The following is a 27,540-nucleotide window of genomic DNA, read 5'->3' as shown; positions in this document are numbered from 1 at the left end:
CTGATAAAATGTAAGCTCCTTGGATTGTTTCCAGATGAAGATTTCTTTCCTCAGAGCCCAGCAGCATGCCTAGCACATGTAGGAGGGTTTAATAAATGCTAATTGAGGGATGTTGTCATGTAGCAAGGTTGAATGCAGTTAAGTACAAGAGGACACATGCCTCTAGTGGGATGCTGGTTGTGTATATGCCTTATAAGCTTCATCAGATATATGTACTGTGCACTATTTAAATTCAGAGTGGAACAACTTTGCTTTGGTTCTAGGAATCTGTCCTCAAATTAAGGAGCTTGTTACATGTTCCTCTCTATAGTAGATTAATTCTAATTCATATATACAATCTTACTTTCCAGTTATGTCACTTGCTATCCGGTAATCAAACATTAGTTCCACAGTAAGGTCTTTTCTTGCTTTCTCTGCTTATCATCTCCCCCAGCTCTTCAAGCTCTGTGACCCCTTAAATCTTCTGACCTTGCCCCAAAGTTATCTCTTATTTCCTCCCTCACCCTTACCTGACCCACATTAGCATGGTACATGACACATAGTAATCACAGTTTAATTACCAAGCACTTGGTTACTGTGTCATAAAATGACAAATATAAAGAATTTGGAGACACTTGGGAAGACTTGGAGGAACTGATGTCAGCCAAATGGAGTAAGCAGAAGGAAAAGAACCATGTCCATAATGAACACAGTAATGTAAAGGAAAACAAAGCAGAAAGGCTTTAGAGCTCTGATTTTATCTGAGACGTAAAGAATTCAGGGAAGTAAGAAGGGAGAGAATGTCAGGCATGGGGGACAGTCAGCCAGTGAAAACACCTGCAGTCAGGAGATGGAGTGTCTTGTTTGAGGAACAACAAGGAAGCCAGTATCACTAGCCTGAAAAGTATGTAGAAGGAAGTACATTAGAAAGGGAAACATGTTATGAAGGGCTTTAAGAGACAAACACGGGATTTTATATTTGATCCTGGTGGTAAAAAGGAGCCTCTGGAGCTTATTGAAGAGGGGGCTGACATGATCAGACCTCTACTTTAGGATAATCACTTTGACAGCCAAGCAGAGGCTGGATTGACTGGAGGGAGCAGGGGCATGAGGTGGGGAACCCAAGCAGAAAGGAAGCTTTCAGTTGTGTTGAAGGGAGCTAGGGAGTCTTCCTTCTATACACATGAAAGATTCTTATTTCTTTCTCTTATCTGATTTCAATACCCTTTAGTTTCAGATCACTGGAATCTTTAGGAGAGACCTTGATTCCCTGTAGGCTGAATAACTCATAACAGAAAATTCAGAAAATTGATAGCTCTTTTTCCTTCCTGTGATAGTAGGGACAGTGGATAGGTTGCTGGACATGGAGTCAGGAAGCCCCAGATTTAAATCTTGTCCCAGAGATTAATTTAGCTTTGTGATCCTGAGTAAGTCACCTCATCTCTCTGCCTTAGTTTCCTCATCTGTAAAATGAAAGGGTGAGTGGTCTTTTCAACTCTTAATCTATTAATCTGTGTTGTATAATATTTAAGCCTTGTTTTATCAGGAAACAGAACTTTAAAGAAATATCCATACTTAAAGCAAAATCTCAAATTATAACTTAGAGATGGTTTCTTTTTTATTCAAATGCAGCTCCCTGGAGAGCTTAGGATTTAGAAAGTAAAATTGAAATAGCCAAGAATTATTCTTTAAGCTTAGTTGCATAACACAGAGAAGTATCCTAATATACTTATTCATCTTTTAAAATAAAAGTTTAGGTATGGTCCTTGATTTTAAATATGCAACTTTTTCTGTAAAATGGAGAGCAAAATAGTGAATTTCTTTCTTTTTTTCAGATCTCTTTGACAACTACATGCAGCAGGATGCCCATGAATTTTTAAATTATTTGCTAAACACTATTGCAGACATCCTGCAGGAGGAAAAAAAGCAGGAAAAACAAAATGGGAAGTTAAAAAATGGCAACATGAATGAACCTGTGGAAAACAACAAGCCAGAACTCACCTGGGTTCATGAAATCTTTCAGGGAACGCTGACCAATGAAACTCGTTGCTTGAACTGTGAAACTGTAAGCTTTCAGATATTTTTTTCATGTTGTAAATTAATTGTGAGTGTGCACACACACAAGCATTTATATGCATGCTTCTTCCTTAACTAGCAACAAAAATATATTAATACCTACTGTGGATGAGGCACCATTCTAAAAAAAATATCAAACTGTTCAAATGTCAAATTGAATGTATATGTGGTGGATATGTGTAGATGGATACATGTCTGAGTACACAGGGGAACCCAAAGGTAAAACATGGTCATTACTCTCAAGGACCTAAGTACTTGGGTAAGTCTACTTGAGCTAAATAATTCAGAATTTCTTCTCACATTGTCTAGCCATCTTTTTCCCATCATGCACTTGGGAAGTTGATTTATTTTTTTTTGAGCCCAACTGTAAAGCTTTACATTTATCTTTTTTTTTTTTAACCCTTAACTTCCATCTTAGAATCTATACTATGTATTGATTCCAAGACAGAAGAGCAATAAGGATTAGGCAATGGGGGTTAAGTGACTTGTCCAGGGTTACACAGATAGGAAGTATCTGAAGCCACATTTGAACCTAGGACCTCCTATCACTTTGCCTGGCTCTCAATCCACTGAACCACCTAGCTGCCCTCTACATTTATCTTTAATGAATTTCATCTTCCCAGATTGATTCTGTTGTACCATTCTGGTATCCCTGCCTAGTAAGCTGCTTTTCCCACCCTGATTATCTGCACATTTGATAACATATCATTTATATGTTTGTCTGAGGCATTAACAAAACTGTTGAGGGGGCAGCTAGATGGCTCATTTGATAGAAAGCCAAGGCTAGAGACAGGAGATCCTGGGTTCCAGTGTGGTCTCAGATTCTTCTTGGTGTGTGACTAGGCAAGTCAGTTGACCCCCATTTCCTATCCCTTACCTCTATTCTTCCTTGGATCCAATACTTAGTGTTGATTCTAATATAGAAGGTAAGGGTTTAACCAAAAAAAAAAAGTGATCCAAGCACAGATCCTTGAGGCATCTCAAGGATCTTTCTAGAAACCTCTTTTGAAAAACATCAGTGAGTCTATCCATTCATACATTTTTGAATCCATCTTACTAATCTATCATTTAGCCCTCAGCATCTTTTCCTAAATAGTAGCTTGAAAAACTTTGTTAAAAATGTAAAATAGGGGGCAGCTGAGTGGCTCAGTGCATTGAGAGTCAGTCATAGGTTCAAATCTGACCTCAGACACTTCTCAGCTGTGTGACCCTGGGCAAGTCACTTAACCCCCATTGCCTAGCCCTTACCACTTTTCTTCCTTGGAGCCAATATACAGTATTGACTCTAAGACAGAAGTTAAGGGTTTTTATATTTTAAAAAATGTAAAATAATGATTATAAAAGATTGTGAGTTTGAAAATTTGTTACATTAAGTGTGATCAGTACATATACTCATGCATCATTGCAGAAACAACCAAAGCTAGCATCTAGTTAGCAGGGATATTTAATTGAAATAAGATGTTATACACTGTTAATAATACTTATCTCTGAGCCTTTAATTCCCCTTCCCACTCCAATCAGTTGTCTTAATTACTTCTTGTACTGTTTTCACATTATGAATTACAAAGCTAATTTGAGGGCATGTTTGGTGTTGCTTGCCCCCGGCACCATGATTATTAGTTATCACTCTTGAAGGAAGAGCTTTTATTAGATTATTCCATTAGTGCAGGTGGGTGAAACTGAGGACCTGTGAGAGTTATGGCAGTGACAGAAGAGAAGAGAGGAGGTTGCAGTCAAGAGGGATTACAATTGTGGAGGTAAAATAGATAGGACTTGGCAACTGATTAGATAGGAGAGGTAAAAGGGGGAAAGAGTCAAAGCCAGTGCTACAGTTTCGAAGATTTAAGTGAAAGGTAATGATACAATTGACAGAAATAATGAAATCAGAAGGAATTTTAGGTTGGGGAGCAAGATGGTAAAGTTGGTCTTAGACATATTGATTCTGTTGTAATTCTCTGCCTAGTGCCCAGCATTGCTGGCTGTGGAGAACTTAAAGTGCTATTGACGTGGTAAGAGTTCACAAAGATGCAAAAGGCCGATTATATTGAGTATGTGCTCTGTCCAGGACAGAGGTTTGAAGGATTAGAAGAGAATTCAAGAGTTAAGAAAAAATGATCAATGATTGCATTTGTGAAATCTCCCAGTGGGACCCAACTGCAGAGGATTGTGCTGAGTAGAGATTGGCCCCTGGAGAGTTGTCAGTGTGATAATAAGAACTCCATGTTTCTTCTAATTGCGGAGGAACAGCTTTCAGCCTTGTGTTCTGGAAAACAATGTTGTTTTTCCTGTTCTTGCCCTTTGGAAGTCGGTTGTGAATGTTGCCTGTGCTTGCTGCTCAAATGTCAATGGAAGTATTTGTAAAGACAGGGCTGGTTTCAATCTTATTTCAGAAGTGACAGGAGAGACTGTTTTCCAGCTAACATTGCCAAAGCTACTTCGGAATCTGAAAGTTGTGAAGTTTCCCTCAGTTTTCCACTGATCACCCTTTCACTCCATTTCTTACATTTCCTGGGTCAATTGAATTTTACTTAACATGCATGGGTTTCGTTATGTTAACATTTTGTCCCCTTCCTTGCCTCTAAGGTCAGCTGGATTAAGGCTCAAAACTAGTTTGGCCCCATTTATGGTTCTCAGCACTTTTTTTTAACCCTTACATACTGTCTTAGTATCAGTTCTAAGGCAGAAAGGCAGCAAAGGCTGGACAATCAGGGTTAATTGCCTTGCCCAGGGTCACATAGCAAGGCTGTATTAAAAGGTACAGAAACCTATCATGAGGTCAAGTCTGTTCTTTGAATTTTTCTGTTTGACTCTTCTGCCCTTCCTTGGACTCTACAGTCTTTTCTGAGTCTGTCTAGGGTCAGTTGGCTCATAACTTAAGGTCAGAAGATCATTTTAGTTCTTAGTGTTTAGAACATGCCTAAGACTCTGCTTCCTGAAATGAAAAAGAAGCTGAGTAATATAGCAAGGAAGAAGCTCTCAATGCTACCCACAAGCTCCTCTCTCTTATGCAAATGGCGATTGACGACTGTGGACTTTTGTCCCATTTTCTCCCAGGTACATGTCTCTGCATGTTCTTGCCCAGATCTCTCTGCAACTCTATGATTCAAAGTTGAATCAAGGAACTTGAGATTAAGAGAAACTATTGAATGAATACAAATTTTATTTGGGATGTAAATATCCAAATTTAAACAAGGACAGAATGAGGTTTTAGGGGGAAGGTTTATTTTTTTAAATATACTAGTGTGACCCTGCCATTAGAACTAAGTCAGTACCAGCTGAAATAATGGGAGATATATTCTTTGAAGCTTAGTGGGTATATGTGTGTGTGTGTGGGATAGAGATCTGAGTTTGAATTCTGACTGTGCTATTTACTATTTGGGCAGATCATTTAACTATTTAACACAGTGACCTCATTTAGAAAATGGAGAAGTGGGATAGGATACTCTCTTAGGATTTTCTAATTCTATGACTCACTGAGGAAAAAGAACTCTCTCTCTTGCTCTTGCTCTCTCTCTCACATTATATATTGTAAATGGAAAGTAGTTTTAGAGAAAAGGGACCATGGGGTCAGAGTATCTTGCAGAAGATGGAGTTTGGGCTATGTCTTTTTTTTTTTAACCCTTACCTTCCATCTGGGAGTCAATACTGTGTATTGGCTCCAAGGAAGAAGAGTGGTAAGGGCTAGGCAATGGGGGTCAAGTGACTTGCCCAGGGTGACATAGCTGGGAAGTGTCTGAGGCCAGATTTGAACCTAGGACCTCCCATCTCTAGGCCTGGTTCTCAATCCACTGAGCTGCCCAGCTGCCCCTGGGCTATGTCTTGAAGGAGGCCAAGGAAGCCAAGAGGTGGAGGTAAGGAGGCAGAAGATTCATTCATGGGGCATGTAGAGTGTAGAGTCAAATATTCAGAGATGAACTGTTAATGTTTTAGGAAAGTGAGGAGCTAAGTGTAGCGACATTGTAATGTGGAAGGGAACAAGGTAGGAAGGAAAAGAAAGGCCCAGTTTGTGAAGGCCTTTAAAAACCAAAAAGAATATTTTCTGTTTGTTCCTGGAAGTAACAGGGAGCTACTACTGCTTATTGGGTTGACACGCCTGTTCTTTAGGAAGATCACTTGGGCAATCAAGTGGAGGATGGGCTGGAGTGGGTCAAAACTTGAGGTACGGAGACACACTAGAAGGAAAGTTATCAGCAGTGATCTAAGTATAAGAGGATGATGGCTGGCACCAAGTTGGAAGTTGTGTGAGAGGAAGAAAGGGATGTCCATGAGAGATGCTGTAAAGGCAGAAACAAGGCTTGGCAACAGATTAGATATGTGGTGTGAGCGCAAGTGAGGCATTGAGGATGATGCTGGGTTGCATTCCTGGTTGACAGGAACAGGGAAATTTAGATGATAAGCATGTTGTAGGTGAAAGTTGATGAGTTCTCTTTTGGGACATGATGAGTTTTGAGATACCTATGGGGCATCCAGTTTGAGTTGTTTAAGAGATAGTTGGTAATATGAGATTAGAGCTCAGGAGAGATTAGGGATGATTATATATGTCTGGAAGGGATCTGAAAAGAAATGGACTCAGTGATAATTGAACCCATAGGGACAAATGAGATTACCAGTCAAGATAGAATAGAGGGAGAAGAGAGAGGGCCAGGACAGACCCATGGGGGACATCTATGGTTAATAGGTCTGACCTGAATACAGCAAAGGAGAGTATGTAGACAGATTGAAGAGAAGCCATGAGATTAGTGTCATGAAAACCTAAAGAAGAGAGAATATCCAGGAGAAGAAGGTGATTGACAAAGCCAAAGACTACAGAGTGGTCCAGAAGGCTGAGGATTAAGAGAAAGGCTATTCAATTTGGCAAGTATGAGATAAATGCTAACTTTGGAAAAAGCAAGTTCTGTTCAATGACGAAGGTGGTGGGCAGATTGAAGAGAGTTTAGAGTCAAGTGTGAGGAGAGGGGGTGGAAGTCATGCATTTAGAAGGGTTTTCTCAAGGATTTTAGCCAAGAAGCAGAGGAAAGATACAGAATGATAGCTTGTGGGGATGGTTGGATCCAGTGTGGGATTATTTTTAAGATTGGAGGCATAGATGGAAGACACAGGCATTTTTGCATGGTAGCAGGACATAGAGATTAAAGATTAGTGAGGGAGTGGGAATGATAAAGAGGAAGCCAGCTGGAGAAGATGGGATGGATCGGGACAAAGGGTACATGTACTAAGGTTTGCCTTGGCAAAGAGAAGGGCCATGTTTTCATGTGAGACAGGAAAAGGAGGACATAGTGAAGGAAAGCATCTGAGTGGTGTAAGATGAGGAGGAGGAGGTGGAAAAACAGAGCTCCTGGCAAATGGCCTCATTTTGTATGTGTGTATGTGAAGTCTGAAGTCTGAGTACCTTTGATGAAAGTTTTGATGTGAGTGAGATAGCCAATCAGTTAAGGAAGTATAAAAGGATTGTCTTGCTTCATTGAGGGCCCAGGTGAGATTATGTAACTTAAATATGCACTGGATACAGTCAACATGGATTTTGTTTTTTTTCCCAGCCACTTTCAGTAGCTAGCTTATGAATAGGATGAAAGCAGTATATTTGGGGAGTAATCCAAATTTGGATTTTGATAAAACCTGATTGGCACTAGAACAAGGGGCCATGGGACTTAAGTGTAAAGGATACTATAACAGTTGAAGCAATTTATCCAGAGGTCAAGATAGGGGAAAAGAGGAAAGCATAGCCAGTATAAGGGTAATGGGCCCAAGAAAGAACTGAGGCATAGAGGGATTGGAGGTCACAATGAAGATAAGTGATGTGGGGGTTGAAGGAGGAAGGAAACATAGCAGGATAAAAGCTTATCAAATATGGGAATTTTAGATTTCATGATTATAGAACTAGAATGTTTGTGGGTGATAGCAAAATCAAGTATATGGCTGTGTAGTTGAGGTAGAGTGGAGAAGTGGCTATGGCAACTGAGTGGGGGGAGTATGAATAAAAGTGCAATCAATACTGAAAAAGGGTAGTTAGAAACACAGAATCATCAGGAGGGAGCCAGAGCTCATTGAGTGAAAGAAGGTATCATTATCATGTGACATATATTAGAAAGTTAGGAAACTTGAATGAGTACCTGTATTTTGGAGTCCTGTAGTATGATGGCAGGAGTTGGGGTGGAATAGTCACTCAACTCATTGGGGAAGGAGGATGTTCTGGGGATTAGTAGATAACAGCTACCAGAATTTCAATTATATGACAAATTTGGATTAAGTGTTGGTAGTAAATGGTTTGTCTAGATTTGATGATGGGGAGAGAGGAATATTTTGACTTCCCCAGCATGACTGATGAATCAGGTGATATTAGTAAAAATGCAACCAGTGAAAAGACATTTTTAAAAAACAAGTATATTTTTGTTGATTTTGTTAAATATTTCCCAATTACATGAAAATATTTTAATATTAATCTTTTAAATTTTTGAGTAGTAAATTCTCTCCCTCCTGCTCCTCCCCTTCCCCTTGAGAAGGCAAGTAACATGACACTGATTATCATATCAAGACCTATTTCCATATTAGTCATATTGCAAAAGGAAACCCACACACTAGAAAAAAAAAGGAGAAAGAAATATGCTTCAATCTGTGCTCAGAGTTCATCAGTTCTCTTTCTGGAGATGGATAACATTTTTCATCATGAGTCCTTTGGAATTGTCTTGGATCCTTGTTTTGATCAAAGTAGCTAAGTCTTTCACAGTTGATCTTATTACAATATTGCTGGCAGTACATACAATTTTCTCTTAGTTTTATTCACTTTACATAAGATTTCAGTTCATATGAGACTTCCAAGGTTATTGAAACCTTCCTGCTCATCATTTCTTAGAGCACAATAATATTTTATCACAGCTATACCACAACTTATTCAGCCATTGGTGAGTGACTCCTCAATTTCCAATTCTTTGACACCACAAAAAAAGGTCTTGTAAATATTTTTCTGCAAATTGATCTTTTTCCCTTTTCTTTGATCTTGATGAGATACAGAGCTATTAGTTATATTTCTGGGTCAAAGGGTTTGCAGTTTTTATAGCCTTTTGGGAATGGTTCTAGTAGATTGATAGCTAGTGGGGGTGGTTGGATCCAATAAGGATTTTTAAAAAGTTCATTTATTTAATTAATTAATTTAGAATATTTTTCTGTGGTTACATGATTCATGTTCTTTCCCTCCCCTCCTCCCACCCTCTCCCATAGTCAATGAGCAATTCCACTGGATTACATATGTCATTGATCAGGACCTCTTTCCATGTTATGAATATTTGCACTGGGGCGATCCTTTAGAGTCTACATCCCCAGTCATATCCTCATTGAACCATGTGATCTAGCAGTTGTTTTTCTTCAGCATTTCTATTTCCACAGTTCTTTCTCTGGATGTTGATAACATTTTTTCTTATAAGTACCTTAGAAATGTCTTGGATCATTGCATTGCTGCTAGTAGAGAAGTCCATTCCATTCCATTGTGCCATAATGTATCCATCTCTGTGTATAAGATTCTCCTGGGTCTGCTCCTTTTACTCGGCATCAATTCCTAGAGGTCGTTCCAGTTCACATTCTAATTTGTTATTCCTTTTAGCACAATAGTATTTCATCACCAACAGATGCCACATTTTATTCAGCCATTCCCCAATTGAAGGGCATCCCCTCATTTTCCAATTTTTTGCCACCACAAAGAGCATGGCTATAAATAGTTTTGTACAAGCCTTTTTCCCAATAAGGATGTTTTTTAAGAATTGAGGCATAGGAGGGGATGTGGCAAAGTAGGGACATTAATTCATTGCTGGTGGAGTTGTGAACTGATCCAACCATTCTTGAGGGCAATTTGGAACTATGCCCAAAGGGCGACAAAAGAATATCTACCCTTTGACCCAGCCATAGCACTGCTGGGTCTGTACCCCAAAGAGATAATGGACAAAAAGACTTGTATAAAAATATTCATATCTGCGCTCTTTGTGGTGGCCAAAAACTGGAAAACGAGGGGATGCCCATCAATTGGGGAATGGCTGAACAAACTGTGGTATATGTTGGTGATGGAATACTATTGTGCTAAAAGGAATAATAAAGTGGAGGAGTTCCATGGAGACTGGAACAACCTCCAGGAAGTGATGCAGAGCGAGAGGAGCAGAACCAGGAGAACATTGTACACAGAGACTAATACACTGTGGTATAATCGAACGTAATGGGCTTCTCCATTAGTGGCGGTGTAATGTCCCTGAACAACTTGCAGGGATCCAGGAGAAAAAAACACCATTCATAAGCAAAGGATAAACTATGGGAGTGGAAACACCGAGGAAAAGCAACTGCCTGAATACAGAGGTTGAGGGGACATGACAGAGGAGAGACTCTAAATGAACACTCTAATGCAAATACTATCAACAAAGCAATGGGTTCAAATCAAGAAAACATCTAATGCCCAGTGGACTTACGCGTCGGCTATGGGGGGTGGGGGGGAGGAAAAGAAAATGATCTATGTCTTTAACGAATAATGCTTGGAAATGATCAAATAAAATATATTAAAAAAAAAGAATTGAGGCATAGATGAAAGACACAGGTATGTTTGCATGGTAGCAGAGAAGCAGGACATAGAGATTAAAGGTTAATAAGGGAGTGGGGGTGATAAAGAAGACAGTCTGTTGGAGAAGATGGGATGGATCAGGACAAAGGATTTGCCTTTGTCCTTGCTTTGGCAAGGAGAAGGGCCATATTTTCATATGAGGCAGGGATAAAGGAGATAGTAAAAGAAGATATCTGAGTGGTGTAAGATAAGGAGGAGGAAGGAAAACAGAGCTCTTGGGGAATGCCCTCAATTTTTTTTTGATAGATTCTGAAGCCTGAGGACTTTTGGGGAAGTTTTTGTTCCAGATCATTCTCTAGAATAGTTGGACCAGTCCTCAACTCCACCATCTTTGCATGAATGGCCCTATTTTTCTCTATTCCTTCTAGCATTTTTCATTTTCCTTTTCTGTCATGTTAGCCAATCCTATGGATTTGAGGTGGTATCTCAGAATTGTTTTAATTTACCTTTCTCTAAACAATAGTGATTTAGAGCTTTTTTAAAAAAATGTAACTATTTGATTCCTTCTTCTGAAATTCCTATCCTTTTAAAATTTTTATTTATTTAGAATATTTTCCCATAGTTACATGATTGATATTCTTTCCCTCCATGTATCATTGTTTAAAATCTATTATATTATTAATATTTTCAATAGAGTGGTCATTTAAAGTCAACATCCCCATCATATACCCATTGAACCATGTGATTGATCACGTTTGAAATTCCTATCCTTTCATAATTTTTCAATTGGAGAATGGCTCATATTTTTTAAAATTTGGCTTTAATTCTCTATCCATTTGAGAAATAATGCCTTCGTCTGAAAAACCTACTGTAAAATTTTGCCCAATTCCCTTCTTTCCTTCTAATTTTGGCTGCATTAGTTTTGTTTTTGCAAAATGTTTTTTTTCAACCCTTACTTTCTGCTTTAGAATTGATACTAAGTATCAGTTCCAAGGTAGAAAAGCACTACTGGATAGGCAATTGAGATGAAGTGATTTGCTTAGGGTCACACAGCTAGGAAGTATCTGAGGTCAGATTTGAACCCAGGGCCTCCTGGGTTAATGCAGTGTTAATAGGGGGAAACTAGGTCTCAATGAATGACCCAAGATGCTTCTCTTATAATAATTACAACAATAATAATAATAGCTGGAGGTTTACAAAATACTTTGCATAGTTATCTTATTTGATCCTTAGAACAGAGCTTTGAGGTATTATTACAATTAACAGATGAGGAAACTGAGGCATAGAGAAGTGAAAGGATTTGTCTAAGCTCACACATCCAGTAACTTTCTAGAAAGGACTCTTATTTCATGTAATACTGACTCCAAGATCAGCTCTTTATCCACCATAGCAAACTGCCTTTATAATTTAACAAGTTCTTTGTACTTTGTGTACATATTTTATTTCCCCAGTAGATCAGAAACTCCTTGAGAATGGAGACTGTCATTTTCATTTTTGTATCCCTAGTACCTACCACATAGTAGTTGAGTTCAAAATCATTGCAGGCGAGGTGTGTCTCTGAATCTTCTTGTTCTCCATTTTATCCTTCTTACCGACTTCTGATTTCTCTGTCATTTTAGTACTTTTCTGGCACCTCCATGTGAGCTTGAACAGGGAAAGCAAAAGGAATTTGTTGGAATTATAAATTCTGCATTAAGGCTGGGGTGCAGAAGAAGTTTAAATCTTTTGGTGAAAGGAGAATTTGAGATTTCTCTGCAGAGTTCTTTTTCTTTTCCTCATTCTAAACTTCTCTCCTTTTAACTCCTTTAAGACTTGGTCCAGGTTATTTAGGCAGTTATATTTGTGGATAAGTGCAAGTAAAATAGGATTATTGAAAACTTTGGCCATTATGTAGCCTTGGACCTAATATAATTTTTTTTCTTCATGCAGGTTAGTAGCAAAGATGAAGATTTTCTTGACCTTTCTGTTGACGTGGAACAGAACACATCAATCACACACTGTCTAAGGTAAATGGACTGTGTCATGTCCCTATTTATTGCTTTTAGGCCAACTTAGTGATACACAAATACAAAAACCCAAAGTTTCCTTCCCTTTTTTCAAAAGATGTTTCTACACCACTCATTTCAAATCTGTCAATTCATTACCTTATCTCCCTCCTGGAAGGGATTGGAAGTAAACAAGAGCAGGCATTGAGAGAAGAGACTTGTAGAGAGAAAAAGCAAGAGAATAGATTAGAAAAAATTTTTAATGTTTTTTTTTTTAGGTGTTTGATATTCTGTTTAATCTCTTAATTGCTTATATCAATCATACTTGTGTAAATATATTGGCTTTGTAGAATGAAGGGAAAGAGAAGAGGATAGAAAGAAATGAAGGGAAATTTTTAGCTCTTTCTATGTATCAGACACTGTGCTAAGTTTTGGGGATAAAAGAATGAACAAAAAGCAAGTCCCTATCCTCAAAGAATTTCAGTTCTAATGGGGAGAGACTACATATAGGAGGCAACTGAAAAGCCTGGGAGAGGATGAATCTGGAAGGTATCCAGAGCAGGGGTGGGACATGGTATTGAAGTCTAGAGAAAGTCAAGAATTGGACACAGAATGGAATGAAATCAGACTGGCCAGGGCCTCTACAAAATGAAGGCTCCAAGAAGAACTTCCCAATGAGAGAAGGCAGGGTTGATGTCGTAGAGGGATATCCCAGGATGAGTCAGATAAGGGGGTGTTTGGCTGTTCCAGGGCAAGGAGGCCCTAGGTGCTGAGGAAAGTTCTAATCTAAAAATAATCCTGAAGCAGAAGGGGTATCGTTTTAAAATTTTAATTTAATTAACTTGGAAAAAAAAAGATTGTGTGTGTGTGTGTGTGTGTGTGTGTGTGTGTGTTTTAAGATTTAGGTCTCTGTGTCACCTAGACTGGAAGTATAGTAGCCTGCACTGATTGGTGGGGAAGCTTTGATACACTCCATTTCTGACCTTTGATAGTTTGCCTGTCATGATACAAACTGGCTTCCCTCCCCACACTTGACTGGCCGTGTCCCTATAGCTGTTCAGAACTCTTGAGCTCAAGACATCCATTAGGCTCAGCCTCCTCAGTAGCAAGAAATATAGGTGTGTACCCCCACGCCTAGCTTTCAAGTTCCTTTTTGCTTTTTGAACCTCAGTTCTGGGGATAGACCCACCCTTGGAATTTTCTTCTCTTTCTAACTCTCAGCATTTAATAGGAACAGTTTCTGGAAGGAATCTCATTGAGATTAAGGGAAACAAGGGACCCAGAGTTTATTAGTTGCCTGAGGTTGCAAAAAGAATGCTAACTAGGATGAACTAGAACTATATCATCAAAAGATTTTTAATAGCATTTTTGTATTTTGCAGAATTGTATTTGATCTTTTATTTTACTCTTTTATTATAAAGGTATTTTATTTTACCAATTATATGTAGTAATTAATTTCCCCATAAGTTTTTTGAAATGATCCAAATTGTCTCCTTCCCTTCCATCTGGGTTATACGTGTTTTATCATGCACAACATATTTACATATTGGACATTTTTGTAAGGGAATGATCATATAAAACAAAAAACCCAAATACACTAAAGTGAAACACTGTATGCTTTGATCTGCATCCTGACTCCAATAGTTATAGAATTATATTTTAGATTGTTACAATGTGAAACCATTCAAGAAAAGAAAGCTTGATGCTGGTAGGAAGTTGAGGAGATACTTACTATTGATGTAAATGGGCAAGCCTCAACCACAGTTTATCCTTTAACTAAGGGTCCAGGTTAGTTAGAACTTCTCCTCCCATGGGAGGTTTATGCAAGAAAACAAACAGTGGTGTCCTGCACTAAAGGCAATAGGAACCACTTCTGGGATCAGATAGAAAGAGGCCCCAGGCAGGCTCCTGGGGACAGCAGCTAAACTGGGAAAGCCACAATGCTGCTTCTCTAAATACCTTAAGTTAAAGAGAACTATGCTATTTTGACAGTTTTTGGACCCTTAGTCCAATTTTAGTTTTTTCCTTTTATTTCATCACTCATTCTGTTGGGGTCCCTGAACTTAATGAGGAGGTAATAATTCAGATTTATAATGTGTTCTCATTTGACCCTCACACCAACTCCATGCTTAAGTACTAAAAATATTATTAACCTCATTTAATAATTGTAAGGTATTACCCCCATTTTAAAGATGATGAACAGAGGCTGAGGCTTTAAATGACTTGTCTGTGGTCACACAGGTGGTAGGTATTGGAGGTGGGATTTGAAACCAGTTTTCTTCTGACTACAGGCTCAATTCTTTTCCCACTAACTTTTGCCTTTTGTGACTTTTCCTTATGAGTAACTAAACTTAAATTTAATTCACTTATTGAGGGTCTGCCATGTGCCTTCTGGGCAGCTCTGTGGCACAGTGGATAGAGTGACAGTCTGAAGTCAGGAAGACTTATCTTCATGAATTTTAATCCAGCCTAAGATGCTGACTGTATCACCCCAGGCAAATTGTTTAGCTTGTATTGCCTCAGTTTCCTCATATGTAAAATGAGCTGGAGAAGGAAATGGCAAACCACTCCAATATCTTTGCCAAGAAAACCCCAAATGGACTCACGAAGAATTGGACATGACTGAAATGACTGTAGAAATTGATGAACATGTGCCTTCTGTCACCATGCAAGGCACCCCTGGGTGCCTTTTTTTATTTAAGGAAAACACATGAATAATGCTTTTTTTCTTTCTAAGTGACAAAAAGGACAACCTCAAAAATACTCATTTTGGCATATACAAATTTTTTGAAGGGGGGAGGGGGGGAACCTGGCAGTGTTTACAACACACACTGAAGTGCCTGCTAAGACAAGTCTAAAGATACACCCTGCAGTTAAGAGAAGCTCTCTCCTTCAGCTTATCTTAGCATAAAGAACAAAAAAGATTGTAACATAAAGCTTTGGCCATTTCAAATCTACTATATACATTTTTTAAAGCTACACAATCATAAATTAAAGTAGTGATTAAATAAGCTTATACAAAATGTAATTAAATTAAAAATCACAGTACATTATAGAGGAAAAATGTCACAAAAAAGATAATTTTTTTTTACCCTGTGAAAAAATCAACTACTAAACACTAAATTTCTTAAGCAACTACTTAAATGAAAGTCTTTTTTTTTGTACCTTTCTTGCATTTTTACACAATCTTTAACCTGCCTGGGGAACATTTCCAGAAATTAAAAGTCTTACTTGAGCATCCTAGAGCAGTTCTGCCAACCAAAAAGCAAAACAAAACCAGACCAACCCCCAAACTGAAGGGAAAAAATCCTCAGTGATACATACTACAAAATAAATAAGAATTCTAAAGATTTTTTAAGTAATCTTAACAATTATCAAACTAGTAAGTTTTGCCTTATCACATAGACTCTCTATACAACATAACCCTAAAGCTTCATTACTATGAGGTATTTGGAGGAATTGGTAAAAGTGATGCAGGGCCTGCCTGGTGGAGGGACTCAAACTGTGGTGGGAGGGGTAAAGAGGAAAAGGAGCTTCGGTTCATCAGCAAGAAAGTGGAAAAAAAAAGTTTTCCTTTGGTATCAAAGAAAGTTTCATTGCATGGTTGCACAGAAAAAGCACCACGGTGAATAATTATTCCTTTTTTTTTCCATTAGTAGCCTTTCTAAGAGGCTGAGGTATTCAAAGAGTATAAGGTGAGAGAGGTCAACAGCGGTTTAACACTTTGGTTCAAGCAAGGCACTCATCCTATGAGTTTACAAAGTTTGCACCAAGGGACAGTGTGAGGGAAGATGTACGTAAATCCTAAGGAGAGTGAGGGAAAGCCAGAGGGGAAGTCTGGATGAAGCACTCTGAGGCATAGAGAGGAAAACCTAGTTTCCCCTGGAGGCTGCAAGACAGGCTGGGAAGGCTAGAGGAGAAAGTAGCACCTGAATTGGGTCTTGAAGGATAGGAGAGAATGCACCATAGGAAGATAGATGGAGGACCCTTTTCTGGTGGGCAAAGGCGTGATGATGAAAGAGTCAAATGAAGTTGGCAACAGAGAATTCATTGAATCAACTCACAGATCCTGCCCTCAGAAGAGTTTTCAATCTATATAAGTAATCTATCAGGCAGAATGTGCTAATTCTGAAGGAAAGGTCCCATATGCTATAAAAAATGTCACACTGGATTGATCACTTTCTGGAGGAGGGGAGCTTCTGAGTTGGGCTTTTAAAGAGGGGAGCGACTCCAACAGATGGACCTCGCAAAAAGAATGGGAAATCTATTGCAAACATAGCACATTGGCACATAGTAGGCATTTAATGAATGCATGCTGACTGACTCACCAACATACAAAGGGAACTAAATGATCAAAGTCACAGAGATTTGGTAGACTGGGACAAGCACAGAGAATGGTAAGACTACCATTTTGATTGTGTACACAACCTGTGTGTAGGGAATACTGTGGAATAAAGCTAGATATGAAGATTGGAAGGCCTTGAATGCCTGGTTAAGAAGTATTAAACCTGATGATTACCAGGGGATGTCATGCAGATGATCAGGAAAGAAGGATTCTGCCAACTGTGTTCCCCAAACGCCCCCCCCCCCCCCAAGAGGAATTCATGTGAACTATGGAATGGGGCAGGACATAACTATGGCAGCCTATTTGATAATAGTCTAGATAAAGTTTTGTGATCTAAAAAAAATTCTGAACTAAACAAACACTAAATAAAATGATCATTTCCATGCATGTAATAGAACAGAAAAAGAATTACATATGAACTTGTGACTCTCTTATAGATTGATTTCCCTTTTAAATGTAAAATAATTCAGCAGGCACTTTCAAAAATGATCTGCTTATCTGTTTTTCCTTCTGGTCCTCTTTCTGTTCTCTTCTTGTCTATATTCCCCCCCCCCCCAAGCATTCCTTCTGTTCTCCTCTGTACATTTTATATGTTAAATTTTATTTTTTTCATCGAACTAGCATTTATTTTCTCTCCCACACCAATTCTCCCAGTGGAAAAAAAGAAAAAAGAAAAACAAAAGTCTGGTAACAAATATGCATAGGCAGGCAAAACAAATTTCAGAACTGGCCATGTACCAAAATGTATGTTTAGTTCTGCATTGTGAATCCTTTCCCTCTCTGTAAGGAAGTAGGCAGTATAGTTCTTCATTAATCCTTTGGAATTGTGGTTGATCATTGCATTCATTGATGAGAGTTCTTAATTCTTCTGGAGTTTGTTTCTACAGGGTTATTATTTTATAAATTGGTCTCCTGTTTCTTGTATTAGTTTATTTTTTAGGAAAATTCAAATATATATTTTTATTTTTTATTTAATCTATTTTTTATTTCTTGTATAGTTTTTAAAATTCTTGAGTTCTTTTTTTGATGACCCTATAGCTAGCCTTCTTTTCTCCTGCAAAAAATAAAAACAAAACCTTTGTAACAAATGTTAGTCAAACAGAATAATGTCCTCTATTGCCAAAAATATTATCTCATTAAGCACTCTGAGCCCATCACTTCTTTCTTTTAAAAAAAATTTTTTTTAAACCCTTACCTTCTGTCTTAGAATCAATACTATATATTGGTTCTAAGGCAAAAGAATGGTAGAGACTAGGCAATGGGGGTCAAGTGACTTGCCCAGTGTCACACAGCTAGGAAGTGTCTGGGGTCAGATTTGAACCCAGGACCACCTGTCTCTGGGCCTGGATCTCAATCCACTGAACTACCCAGCTGTCCCCTGACACCCATCACTTCTTTCTAAGGAGGTTGGTAGCATATTTGATCATCAGTGTCTGCTCAGGTATCTTAACTGATCATTGCATCAAGCACAGTCATTAAGTCTTTCAATCTGTTTTTCTTTACTATGCTATTATTGTTCTCCAGGTTATGTTTACTTCATTTGGCATCTGTTCAAATAAGTTTTCCCCGGTTTCTTTGAAGTCTCCCTTTTCTCATTTCTTAAGAGCACCATAAAATAATATTCCCATATCACAATTTGTTTGGTCACTCCAATTGATGAGTACTTAGCTTCCAGTTCTTTTCTATAATTATAATAAAATAAACTGCTGGAAACTGTCTTATATTTAGGTACAAGGAATAGTTCCTTTCCTCTCTCTTGGATTTTCTTAGGGTAGTGACCTAGAAGCAATATTGCTGGATCACAGTTTAATGCTCAGGAACACACAGTTCCAAATTGTTATGACTTTGTCAGTAACAGAACTCCTAGAGAGAAGACAATACTCAGAGAAACGTGATTCTTGTACATACTTTCCACTTTGTTCTTGCAAGATGTATCTATGCCCCCTGTTGGTCAGCTGTGCTTATGAGAAGGCCTTGTAACATCTGGAACTGTTAAAACTTACTACATGTTCAAGTGGGTTACTGTGGAATATTTTCTGAATACCTTTAAAAATAGCTCAGATTCCCATCTGTCTGGGGTGGTTGAAGCCAATGAATCAACTCTGAAATCTTTCCTTTCCCCACAACTTTGTTCTCTCCCAACCCCTCCTCCCCCCAGGAATTTGATCACTTTTTTTATGCCCCATTTTTACCAGTAAACAATCAAACCTACCTGTTCCTGCATAGATATATGCTTTTACAAGCCTCTAGAATTAGACCTTTGGCAATTTTAGAACCCAACATTAAGGGCTCCAGGAAAGCATGATCAGTTAGAAAATCTTGTGGCCTATAGAAAGTGTGGTCAGATTATTAGAGAAAGTCTGACTGGAGTCAGAAGATTTGGATTCAGTTCCTGCTTCTTACTGTATGACATTGTGTCAGGCAGTTCATCTAGGAGAGTCTCACTTCTCTCAGCTGCAAAATAAAACAGTTGGATTAGATGACCTCTAATAATATCCCTTTCTGAAGGTGCTAAATCTCCTATTTCTGTTTCTAAAATCCTTCAGGAGGAGGAGTCAGGAAGTGGACTGGAAATTCCCAGTTCATCCTCCATCTAGTATGGCCACCAAACTACTGCCAGGCTCCACAAATTTCTTGGCACCTTCCACACAGCCCCACTTGGAGAGATTAGATTTAAGCTAGAGGGAGAGACAGACTGGCCATTTCTGTTTTGTGTTTTATTTCCACTCATTTTTTTGAGTTTATTGAGACTTCTTTATATAAGGAACTTGAAAGGTCTGCCTTGTTATTATCATAGCCACACCTTTTCTAAACTGATAATCTCTCATGATTAAAAAAAATCAGTATAAAAATTAAAAAGAAATAAGAAAAATGCAAAAATCAATATATGGAGTTGGAGTTCATCTACTCTCCACAGTATTTAAGATAGCTCATTTTGGCAATGCTTTCATAGACCATTCTTCTTTAAGGATTAGGGAGTGGTATAGAGAGGCAAGCTTGGGGATGAGGTCCCAGGTTCAAATATGGCCTCAGATACTTCCTAGCTCTGTGGCCTTGGGCAAGTCACTTCACCTCAATTATCTATCCTTTACTGTTCTTCTGCCTTGAAATTAGTACTTATTATTGATTCTAAGATAGAAGGTAAGGGTTTGGGGGGGGGGGAAGCAAGGAGCTTTTTACTCCTTATTGGTCACCCTCGGAGCTAATATTTTTTGGGAAGCACTAATAGATACTGTGGAACCAAGACTCCTAACTCTATTTGATATGGCCTTATTCATTCATTCCTTTGTTTCAAAAAACCATGTGTTGTGTTACAAGGGAATCACTTTAAAAGACTGATATATATTAATTTAAGGTCGCCCAGGAATCAGCAATGTAATTCCTAAATGAAAAACTCAAGTCAGCCGTCAGCCTTTTTTGGAGTTTAATTACAATAGGAGCAAGAAAGGAATTAGATATATATATAGAGAGAGAAAGGGGAGAGAAGGGAATAGGGCTTAAATACCCCTTCTGTTTAGGCTGGGCCAAAAGGCCCAAGCCCTTAGATAGCTGGGGCAAAGAAAAGAGATCAGTCCCTATTACTCACGTGTCCAAAATGGAGAAACAGTCTCAGAGGCCCCCACCTTCAGCTTCCTTCAGAGCAAGCTTCCTCAGAGCCCAGGAACCACACTGACCAAAAACTCCACCCTCTCCTCGAGTCTCCAGACCCTCCTATCTTTAAGGACACCATCCAAGTTGCCTCCCCTCAGTCCTCACATCTACCAATCACTCTTCATCAATTTCCCTGTCAATGGAAGCTCTCGCTTAACCCAGGACCGCCCAGAGGTTTTGGCTTTTGCACATGTCTGTTGAAGGTCATATTTTTCAAATGATTAAATCTTTACTCCTTTGCTACAGCCCTTTCTAAATCCTGTTAACTTGAGTATGGTAGAGATTGGAATAATTAAATTTTGATCTAGGCTGCAGCCCTTACTCAATCCTATTAGGACTGAATAGGGTGGAGATTTATTCCAAGTATCTCCATTGTATCAATTCTAAAATCAATCAAGACTCAAAGAAATTCCTGTTCTATGCTTAAGCATAGGTCAAAGTCCTTTCCATTGTTCAGCAAAGGGTCTCTGTCCTAAAGTAATCTTAAGAAGGGAAGAGAAAGAACCTCCCATGCCAATGGGGTTCCCATTCCAATAGACTATCAGTAAGAAATTTTCCAAGTATGAAATATCCCAATGGTGAAATTTCTAACATTTATAAGTCTAAGGAATTTTGAGGTTTACAGTTGTCTTTCTCAGGTGTTTAGCCAGGCATGGAAGCCTAGATTGTTTGGGGGAGGAGGGATGAAGGGGAAAGACATAAATGGAACAAAAGAGTTTTCATAGTTTCAGAGGTAATCATTATAGACTCAAGGAATACAAGATGACAAGTCCCATTCAGTGACAGAGAACAGAAAAAGAATTGTATGTGAAATTATAAATCTCATATTTTTTATAGCTTGCTTTTCCTTTTAAATATATAATCAATTATACATGTCATTTTTAAAGCTATCTTAACTCTTTAAAGTTTTCTTCTGGCTTTTTTTTTTCAATTAACAAGTATTTATTTTCTCTCCCTTTTATCTCTTTTCATAATTAGTATTCTGTAATCATAAATCAGAGTTCCTAAACCATTCAAAGTTGCTCAATTTTACAAAATTGCTGTTATTTTATAAATTGTACCCTTCAAATAATGATTACTTACACAATTTTTCAAAAATAATTTGTAAAGAAAGCTTGCAGAGTATTTTCTATTTCATTTAAGCTTCAAAACAATCCACTGAGGTATTTATTAGCCTCTTTTTACATAGAGGGAAATTGAGACCCAGAGAGATTAAGTGAGGTGGCCATTCTGGTAGGAAGTATCATAAGTGGTATTTTCAAGTCCAGGACTTCCTGATTCCAAATTAATCTCTTTGCAAACTATAAGCAACATGTCTCACAAACCTTCTGATAGCTGCTTTATATAAATGGCTTCATTATGTGCAGTATATGTTCTGTGTCCTGTGTTCAGTAGACAGAAGATATTTTAACTGAAGAGTCCCAACATGGAATCAGGAGATGAGATTTAATAACTGGATGATCCAAGGATAGCCTTGATCTTAATAGCTCTGGGCTTTGGTTTCCTTTTTTAAAAAAGGGACTAAAAATACTCTCATTACTTCCCTCACAGCAACGTGAGGGAAGTAATATGTAAATCATAAAGTGCTCAAAAATATGAGTTCATTAGATTAATACTATATAATATGCCCCAGCTTTTGGACAGATTATGAAATAAACAGAGATGTCTAGACCAGATGGGGAAGTCATATTATTTTTGCATGGGCACTTTCTACCTTGCCAAGAGGTGGTATTGAGAAAGTTTATTTTTAAGTTGTTTGGTTGGACTTGTAGCACCTTTTGCACCTGGCACATTGCATTAAATATTTAGGTCACAAAAGCGTATTTAATCTAGAATATAGCAGAACTATGTTACTAGTGGCTTTAGTCTCTCCTGACATCTGGGTCCCAGAAGCAAGGATCCAGGTAGTAGTCCTAAATATCTCTTTTCTCCACTTCCCTACCCACAAACAAGGAATATACAAGAAAGGAGTGGTGGGAGATATGGGAGAAAGACAGCAGAAGCTGAAGGTATATATGATGTTCTGCATCTGTAGTCCCCCAGCTTGGCAGGGAAAGGAGGGGGGTGGGAGAGCATTTGTCTCTTTTTTTGGGGAATCCAAAGACAGAAGTCCAACTTGATCATTATAGTTTTGCAGTATTCAACTTTGTTCTTCTATCCAATTTGTTGTTGTCATGGACAAGAGCCCTGGGTCTGAAGTCAGGAAGACCTGAGTTCAAATCTAGTCTTAGACAGTTTTTCTAAACTGTCTGACTCTGGGCAAATCTGTTTGTCTCCATTTCCTCTATTGCAAGATGGGAATAATAATAGCACCTCCCTCCCAGGGTTGTCTTGAGGACCAAATGAGATGATCATTGTAAAATGTTTAGCACCCTGCCTAACCAATAGTATATAAATGTTAACTATTATTACTATTATTATGTATGATGTTTTCCTGACTTGATGCTTCACTTTGACATCATCAATTCACACAAAGTGAAGCACTATCTCTAAAAATGTTTTTCTTTTTTATTATGATCTTAACAAACATGAACATTTTAATAAAATTAAAGAAGAAAGGAAGGTTCCATATGACACTGCAGACTTCTCTTATGGATGATTTTTAGAGAGTATATTAAATTTAACATGATAGTAACAAGATCTCCCTGTTTGTATCTTCTTAAAGATGCTAAATAGTATTGTCAGTAGCCTCAAAGTAGCTGTCCTAGTAATTCACGTAATGATTTAAGGAGCTTTGAAAACAGAAGCCTGGAGAAGGCATATCAAGTAGCACAGGAATATTATTCTTGTGTATCTGATCTTCCATTATATGTTCACTTTGTTGATCACTGAAATTTTCTGTACCAACTTAGGCTTGTAGCTCTGGGACCATTCAGTGATTCTTGATTGAAATTTTTCTTTCTGGTGAAATTAAAGCCAAAACAATGGAAGTACCTGTTCTCTGAACATTATCTCCAGACTTCAAATGAAAGAAGTCAGAGTCTTCAACTTTTTATTTTTTGTCAAAAGTCATCTGCTTTTCTTTGTTTTGCATTCAGATGACAAATGTTGTGTGCTACAAAGAATTTTGCAGCACAACATAGGAAATGTCTTTGGTCAAGTAAACAAAATATATCCTGGTTCCTTTTAAAAATGAGATTATGTTTCTCTACAGAGACTTCAGTAACACTGAGACCCTGTGTAGTGAACAGAAATACTACTGTGAAACTTGCTGCAGTAAACAGGAGGCCCAGAAAAGGTGGGTAGAAAATTCAGATACATCTTAGAGATAGGGGATGTGGGTCCTCATCCAATGGGGACTGGGAATGTTGTGCCAGAGTGGGAAGGGAGCAGGGAATCCACATCTTTAGGCAAGGAGGTGGTAGGTGGCAGGGACTGCAGAATTTCAGATTTGGAAGTAACTTGAGAGGTCAATTATATCAATTTCTGCCTGACACAGAAATCCCTTCTATACTATTCTCAATGAATTGAGATGTCGAACTTCTGTTTGGCTTTTTCCTTTGAGAGAAACCCAAAACATCCTTTTCCGTTTTTGTAAAGCTCTAATTATTAGAAAATTCTTTCTTATGTTGAGCCAAAATCTTCTATATAATGCCTAACCATTGGTCCTACACTTCCCTTCTTGAACATTTTAGAATGTTTGATCCCGTTTCAGCATGACAGCCTTTCAAACATTTCAAGATACTTGTCAAACTCACCCCACACTCCCTACTCAAATCTTTTCCCCAGGTTTACCACCCCATTTTTTTCAACCAATCATGTTCTTGCATGGTTACAGAGTGGTTTTAAGTTGCCTTTTCTCTGAATATATCTTGCAAAAATGTGGTGCTCAGAAATGGTTTGAGCAATTGGATTATCATGTCTCTTTTTCTGGACACTGTAAATGCCGAGTAAGATCATTAAGTCCTACTCTGATCTCTCATCATGGCTTGGAAGTGACCTTGACCTCTCAGAGTCTGGCAGTTTCTAACAAGTCAGTGAGTCCATTCAGTGTCCAGTGTCAAAGGATGTGTCTTATGACATGTAGAGGCAGCTGCCATGTTGCATTCGATACTTTTTGTAGAACTTGTAGTCAATGAAAATCCTTGGATCTTTCTAACATGACCTTCTGTCAAGCCATTTCTTCCCACTGAAGGTAACCTCTCTGTTCTCTGTATCTTTGGTACCCAAAACCTTATCCCACACTTGAATACTTCAGGCATCTGGGAATTTAGAAGTCTGAGTATTTACTCCAATAATGTAGACCACAAACCCTCTGTGACTTCGTAGATGATCCTTGAGAATTGTTACCTGAATATTCACGATCTTGCTGCCAACGAGGTGATGAACCTCTACAAACTTATCTAAAGTAGACCTTGGATAGCAATGTACAGTTCTTTCTTTACTGGCCTTGTACTTGAAACCTTTACAGCTTTGTAGAATCTTCTAGAGGTTCTGCTCCATAATTTTGAGAACCAGTGGTCATCTATACACCATGATGAGGCATAAGAGGACTTTAATACAGATACTATTTCTTTCTTCATTAAAAATACTGTATTTAAACCAACATAATAGGCTAGTGAGTGAGAAAAAAAGAGAAATGCTTCTATGTCTTTCACATTTTGTGCAGTCATATGGAGGTCCAATTTGTAGTTTGTCATCAGTCCTTCCACTTCTTTACTTCTTATTCATTTCTCAACTCCTTGCAAGTTAACTTTGAATCCTGCCGTTTGACCAATGCTTTTCTTTCTGAGGTTACTAATAATCCCTTAGCTGCCAAATTTGTGACTTTTTCTCACTCCTTATCCTGTTTTTTACTGTTGACTATCCACTACTGGATGTTCTTTTCTCTTTGAGTCTTTATTACACTGTTCTCTCCCACCTGTGTGAGCAGTTCTACTAGATCTCTTTTTCTGTGTCATCATTTACATCACAAATCTCATGTACCAATTAGTTGAACTCATGGGAGATCATGAAGTTACCAAGAGAGTATAAAGAAAACAGAGAAGAGAGCCCAGAATTAATTCCTAGAATGTACTCTCATTTAATGAATGGGAGATAGATAGATGATGGTCTAGCAAAAGAAACTAGGTCAGATAGTATTCAAGTAGGTCAGGTAGAATAAGAACTGAGAAATAAGAGATTTTTAACTGAATGATTTGGAGAATTTCCTGAATCTTCCACTTTATTTTGCTATGACAGGTGAAAATGTCACTTATCCAGGGTTGGTTCATCCAAACTAGTTTTAATGGCACATTTTGGACCTCTATGTTGATTTCTTCCTCCATTACTTCTGATTCATCCACAAAACCTTAGTTTTGTATATTACTTGAATACCCAAGTGAATTTTACTATTATCCTGAGAAAATAACAACTTAGGAAGTAAATTCTGCTGTAACATAATAGACAAAATCTAGCAAAAGCTTTGGAGTAGTACCATTGGAGAAGAAATCAGGAGGTCTTGGGTTTTGGTCCTAGTTTAGTCACTAATGGATTGTGTGATTGTGAATAAGTTATCTAATGCCGCTCTGGGCCAGTTTCCTCATTTAAGAATGAGGAGACTGAAGTAAGTGATCTCTGTGGGTCCTTCCAGCTCTGAAATTTTATGATTACAACCCAAATCAGTAGCACCTCACTCATCCAATATTTTCAGGGAATGACACACATCAGTTTTACAAAAATCTGAAGCTACTCCTAGTTTCATTTGAACCTTTTGAGACTAATTATAAAATTATTATAATTATAAAATGTGTATTAAAAAGTGTCAATAGAACCCTATGCTCTAATATTTATTGAACTCTGACAACTCAAAAATATTTATCATGAGTATCTATTATTGGACTGTTTGTGTACTGGAGGAGGAAACAGGATTAAGTTACTGAATGCATACCCATCTCCACTTTAGTAAAACTGAAGAATTGGAATGGAATTGATTGTTAAGGTGCCCCCTTCTTTATTATTTTGAATCATTGCCCACTCTGTTCTAATATTATAATGTCCTCAGGGGCTTTGGGAAATGGATAGACCTGCTTATCCTTATGTTCAGTAACTCCAAAGTGTATATTTAGGTTCCTTTTTCTGCTTTTTTGTCTTTTTTTTGGTCACTTTCCCATTAGCTGTCATAACTTGCTACTGAACTGAGACAGCTCAGTTGAAAGTAACTAAATTCAATAAAAGTCCCAAGTTGAGAACCAATGGGGCAAGATGTTCAAGCCTGGCTTCCCCAAAATGAGGGAGTTCTATCTACTGTTCCACACCATGATGTAAGACTAGCACATGGCAGAGCCATATAGTGCCATTAGAGGCATACCCTCTTTTAACTCTAGGGTAGAAGCAAGACTCACTTTTCCAGTTGGCCTAGTTTCAGCCTTCATCACTGACATTGCTAGCACAATACATACTAAGACTTCATTAAAAGGAAACTACCACTGATTATTATTATAGGGAGATGTATAATTTATTTGAGACAGTTGGAGCCTCCTTTATTCTCTCACTCTTCTTTCCCCAGCCTCGAGAAGGGAGGCATTAGAATGCAATGAAAAAGAACCATGGATTTGGAATGAAAGGACCTGGGGCAAGACACCTCACCAAACTGGGTCTTAGTTTTCTCATCTGTAAAATAAGGAGGTTAAGCTAGATGCCTTCTAAGTCTGTGATCTTACGTTGGCCATGCCTTCTCTAGAGCAGAACATATGACTCTCTCCTTTAATTCAGTTATTCTGATCTGTTGTGGGCAGAGAAACCAGATAACCAAGTCTGTAAAACCTAAATCCTGAATTGGACCTGTTTATTAAGGTTGTGAATTATATTCAGTGAACATATTTTGTGCCAACCATCTTGGCTGCTTGGAGGATTCTTTTCAGCCTTGTTCTAGATAGTTGAGGTGATATCTAGCTGCCTGAGGTGGTATTTCATACATTTTTTGAGTACCTGCTATTTTAGGTTGCCAGGGCTATGTCTGCTCTCTTTGAGCCAGTTCAGAAAACAAAATA

The 27,540-nt window shown here is 38.1% G+C and overlaps 1 protein-coding gene across 4 annotated transcripts in view; it reads left to right on the top strand.

The window, feature by feature from the left end:
* USP46 (ubiquitin specific peptidase 46) overlaps positions 1 to 27,540 on the top strand; it is a 70,544-nt gene that overhangs the window by 34,168 nt on the left and 8,836 nt on the right. For 3 of the 4 annotated variants that reach the window (XM_007496461.3, XM_007496462.2, XM_007496463.3), the window contains exons 4-6: positions 1,815 to 2,044; positions 12,518 to 12,594; positions 23,724 to 23,807. In XM_007496461.3, the coding sequence (XP_007496523.1) occupies positions 1,815 to 2,044; positions 12,518 to 12,594; positions 23,724 to 23,807 (391 nt within the window). The remainder of the gene's footprint in view (positions 1 to 1,814; positions 2,045 to 12,517; positions 12,595 to 23,723; positions 23,808 to 27,540) is intronic. The other variant, XM_007496464.3, reaches the window with a different exon arrangement.

This window comes from Monodelphis domestica, chromosome 6 (assembly GCF_027887165.1).
Source record: "Monodelphis domestica isolate mMonDom1 chromosome 6, mMonDom1.pri, whole genome shotgun sequence".
Classification (NCBI taxonomy): domain Eukaryota; kingdom Metazoa; phylum Chordata; class Mammalia; order Didelphimorphia; family Didelphidae; genus Monodelphis; species Monodelphis domestica.
The sequence above is the reverse complement of the archived record's forward strand: the minus strand, read 5'-3'. Positions and strand labels throughout refer to the sequence as shown.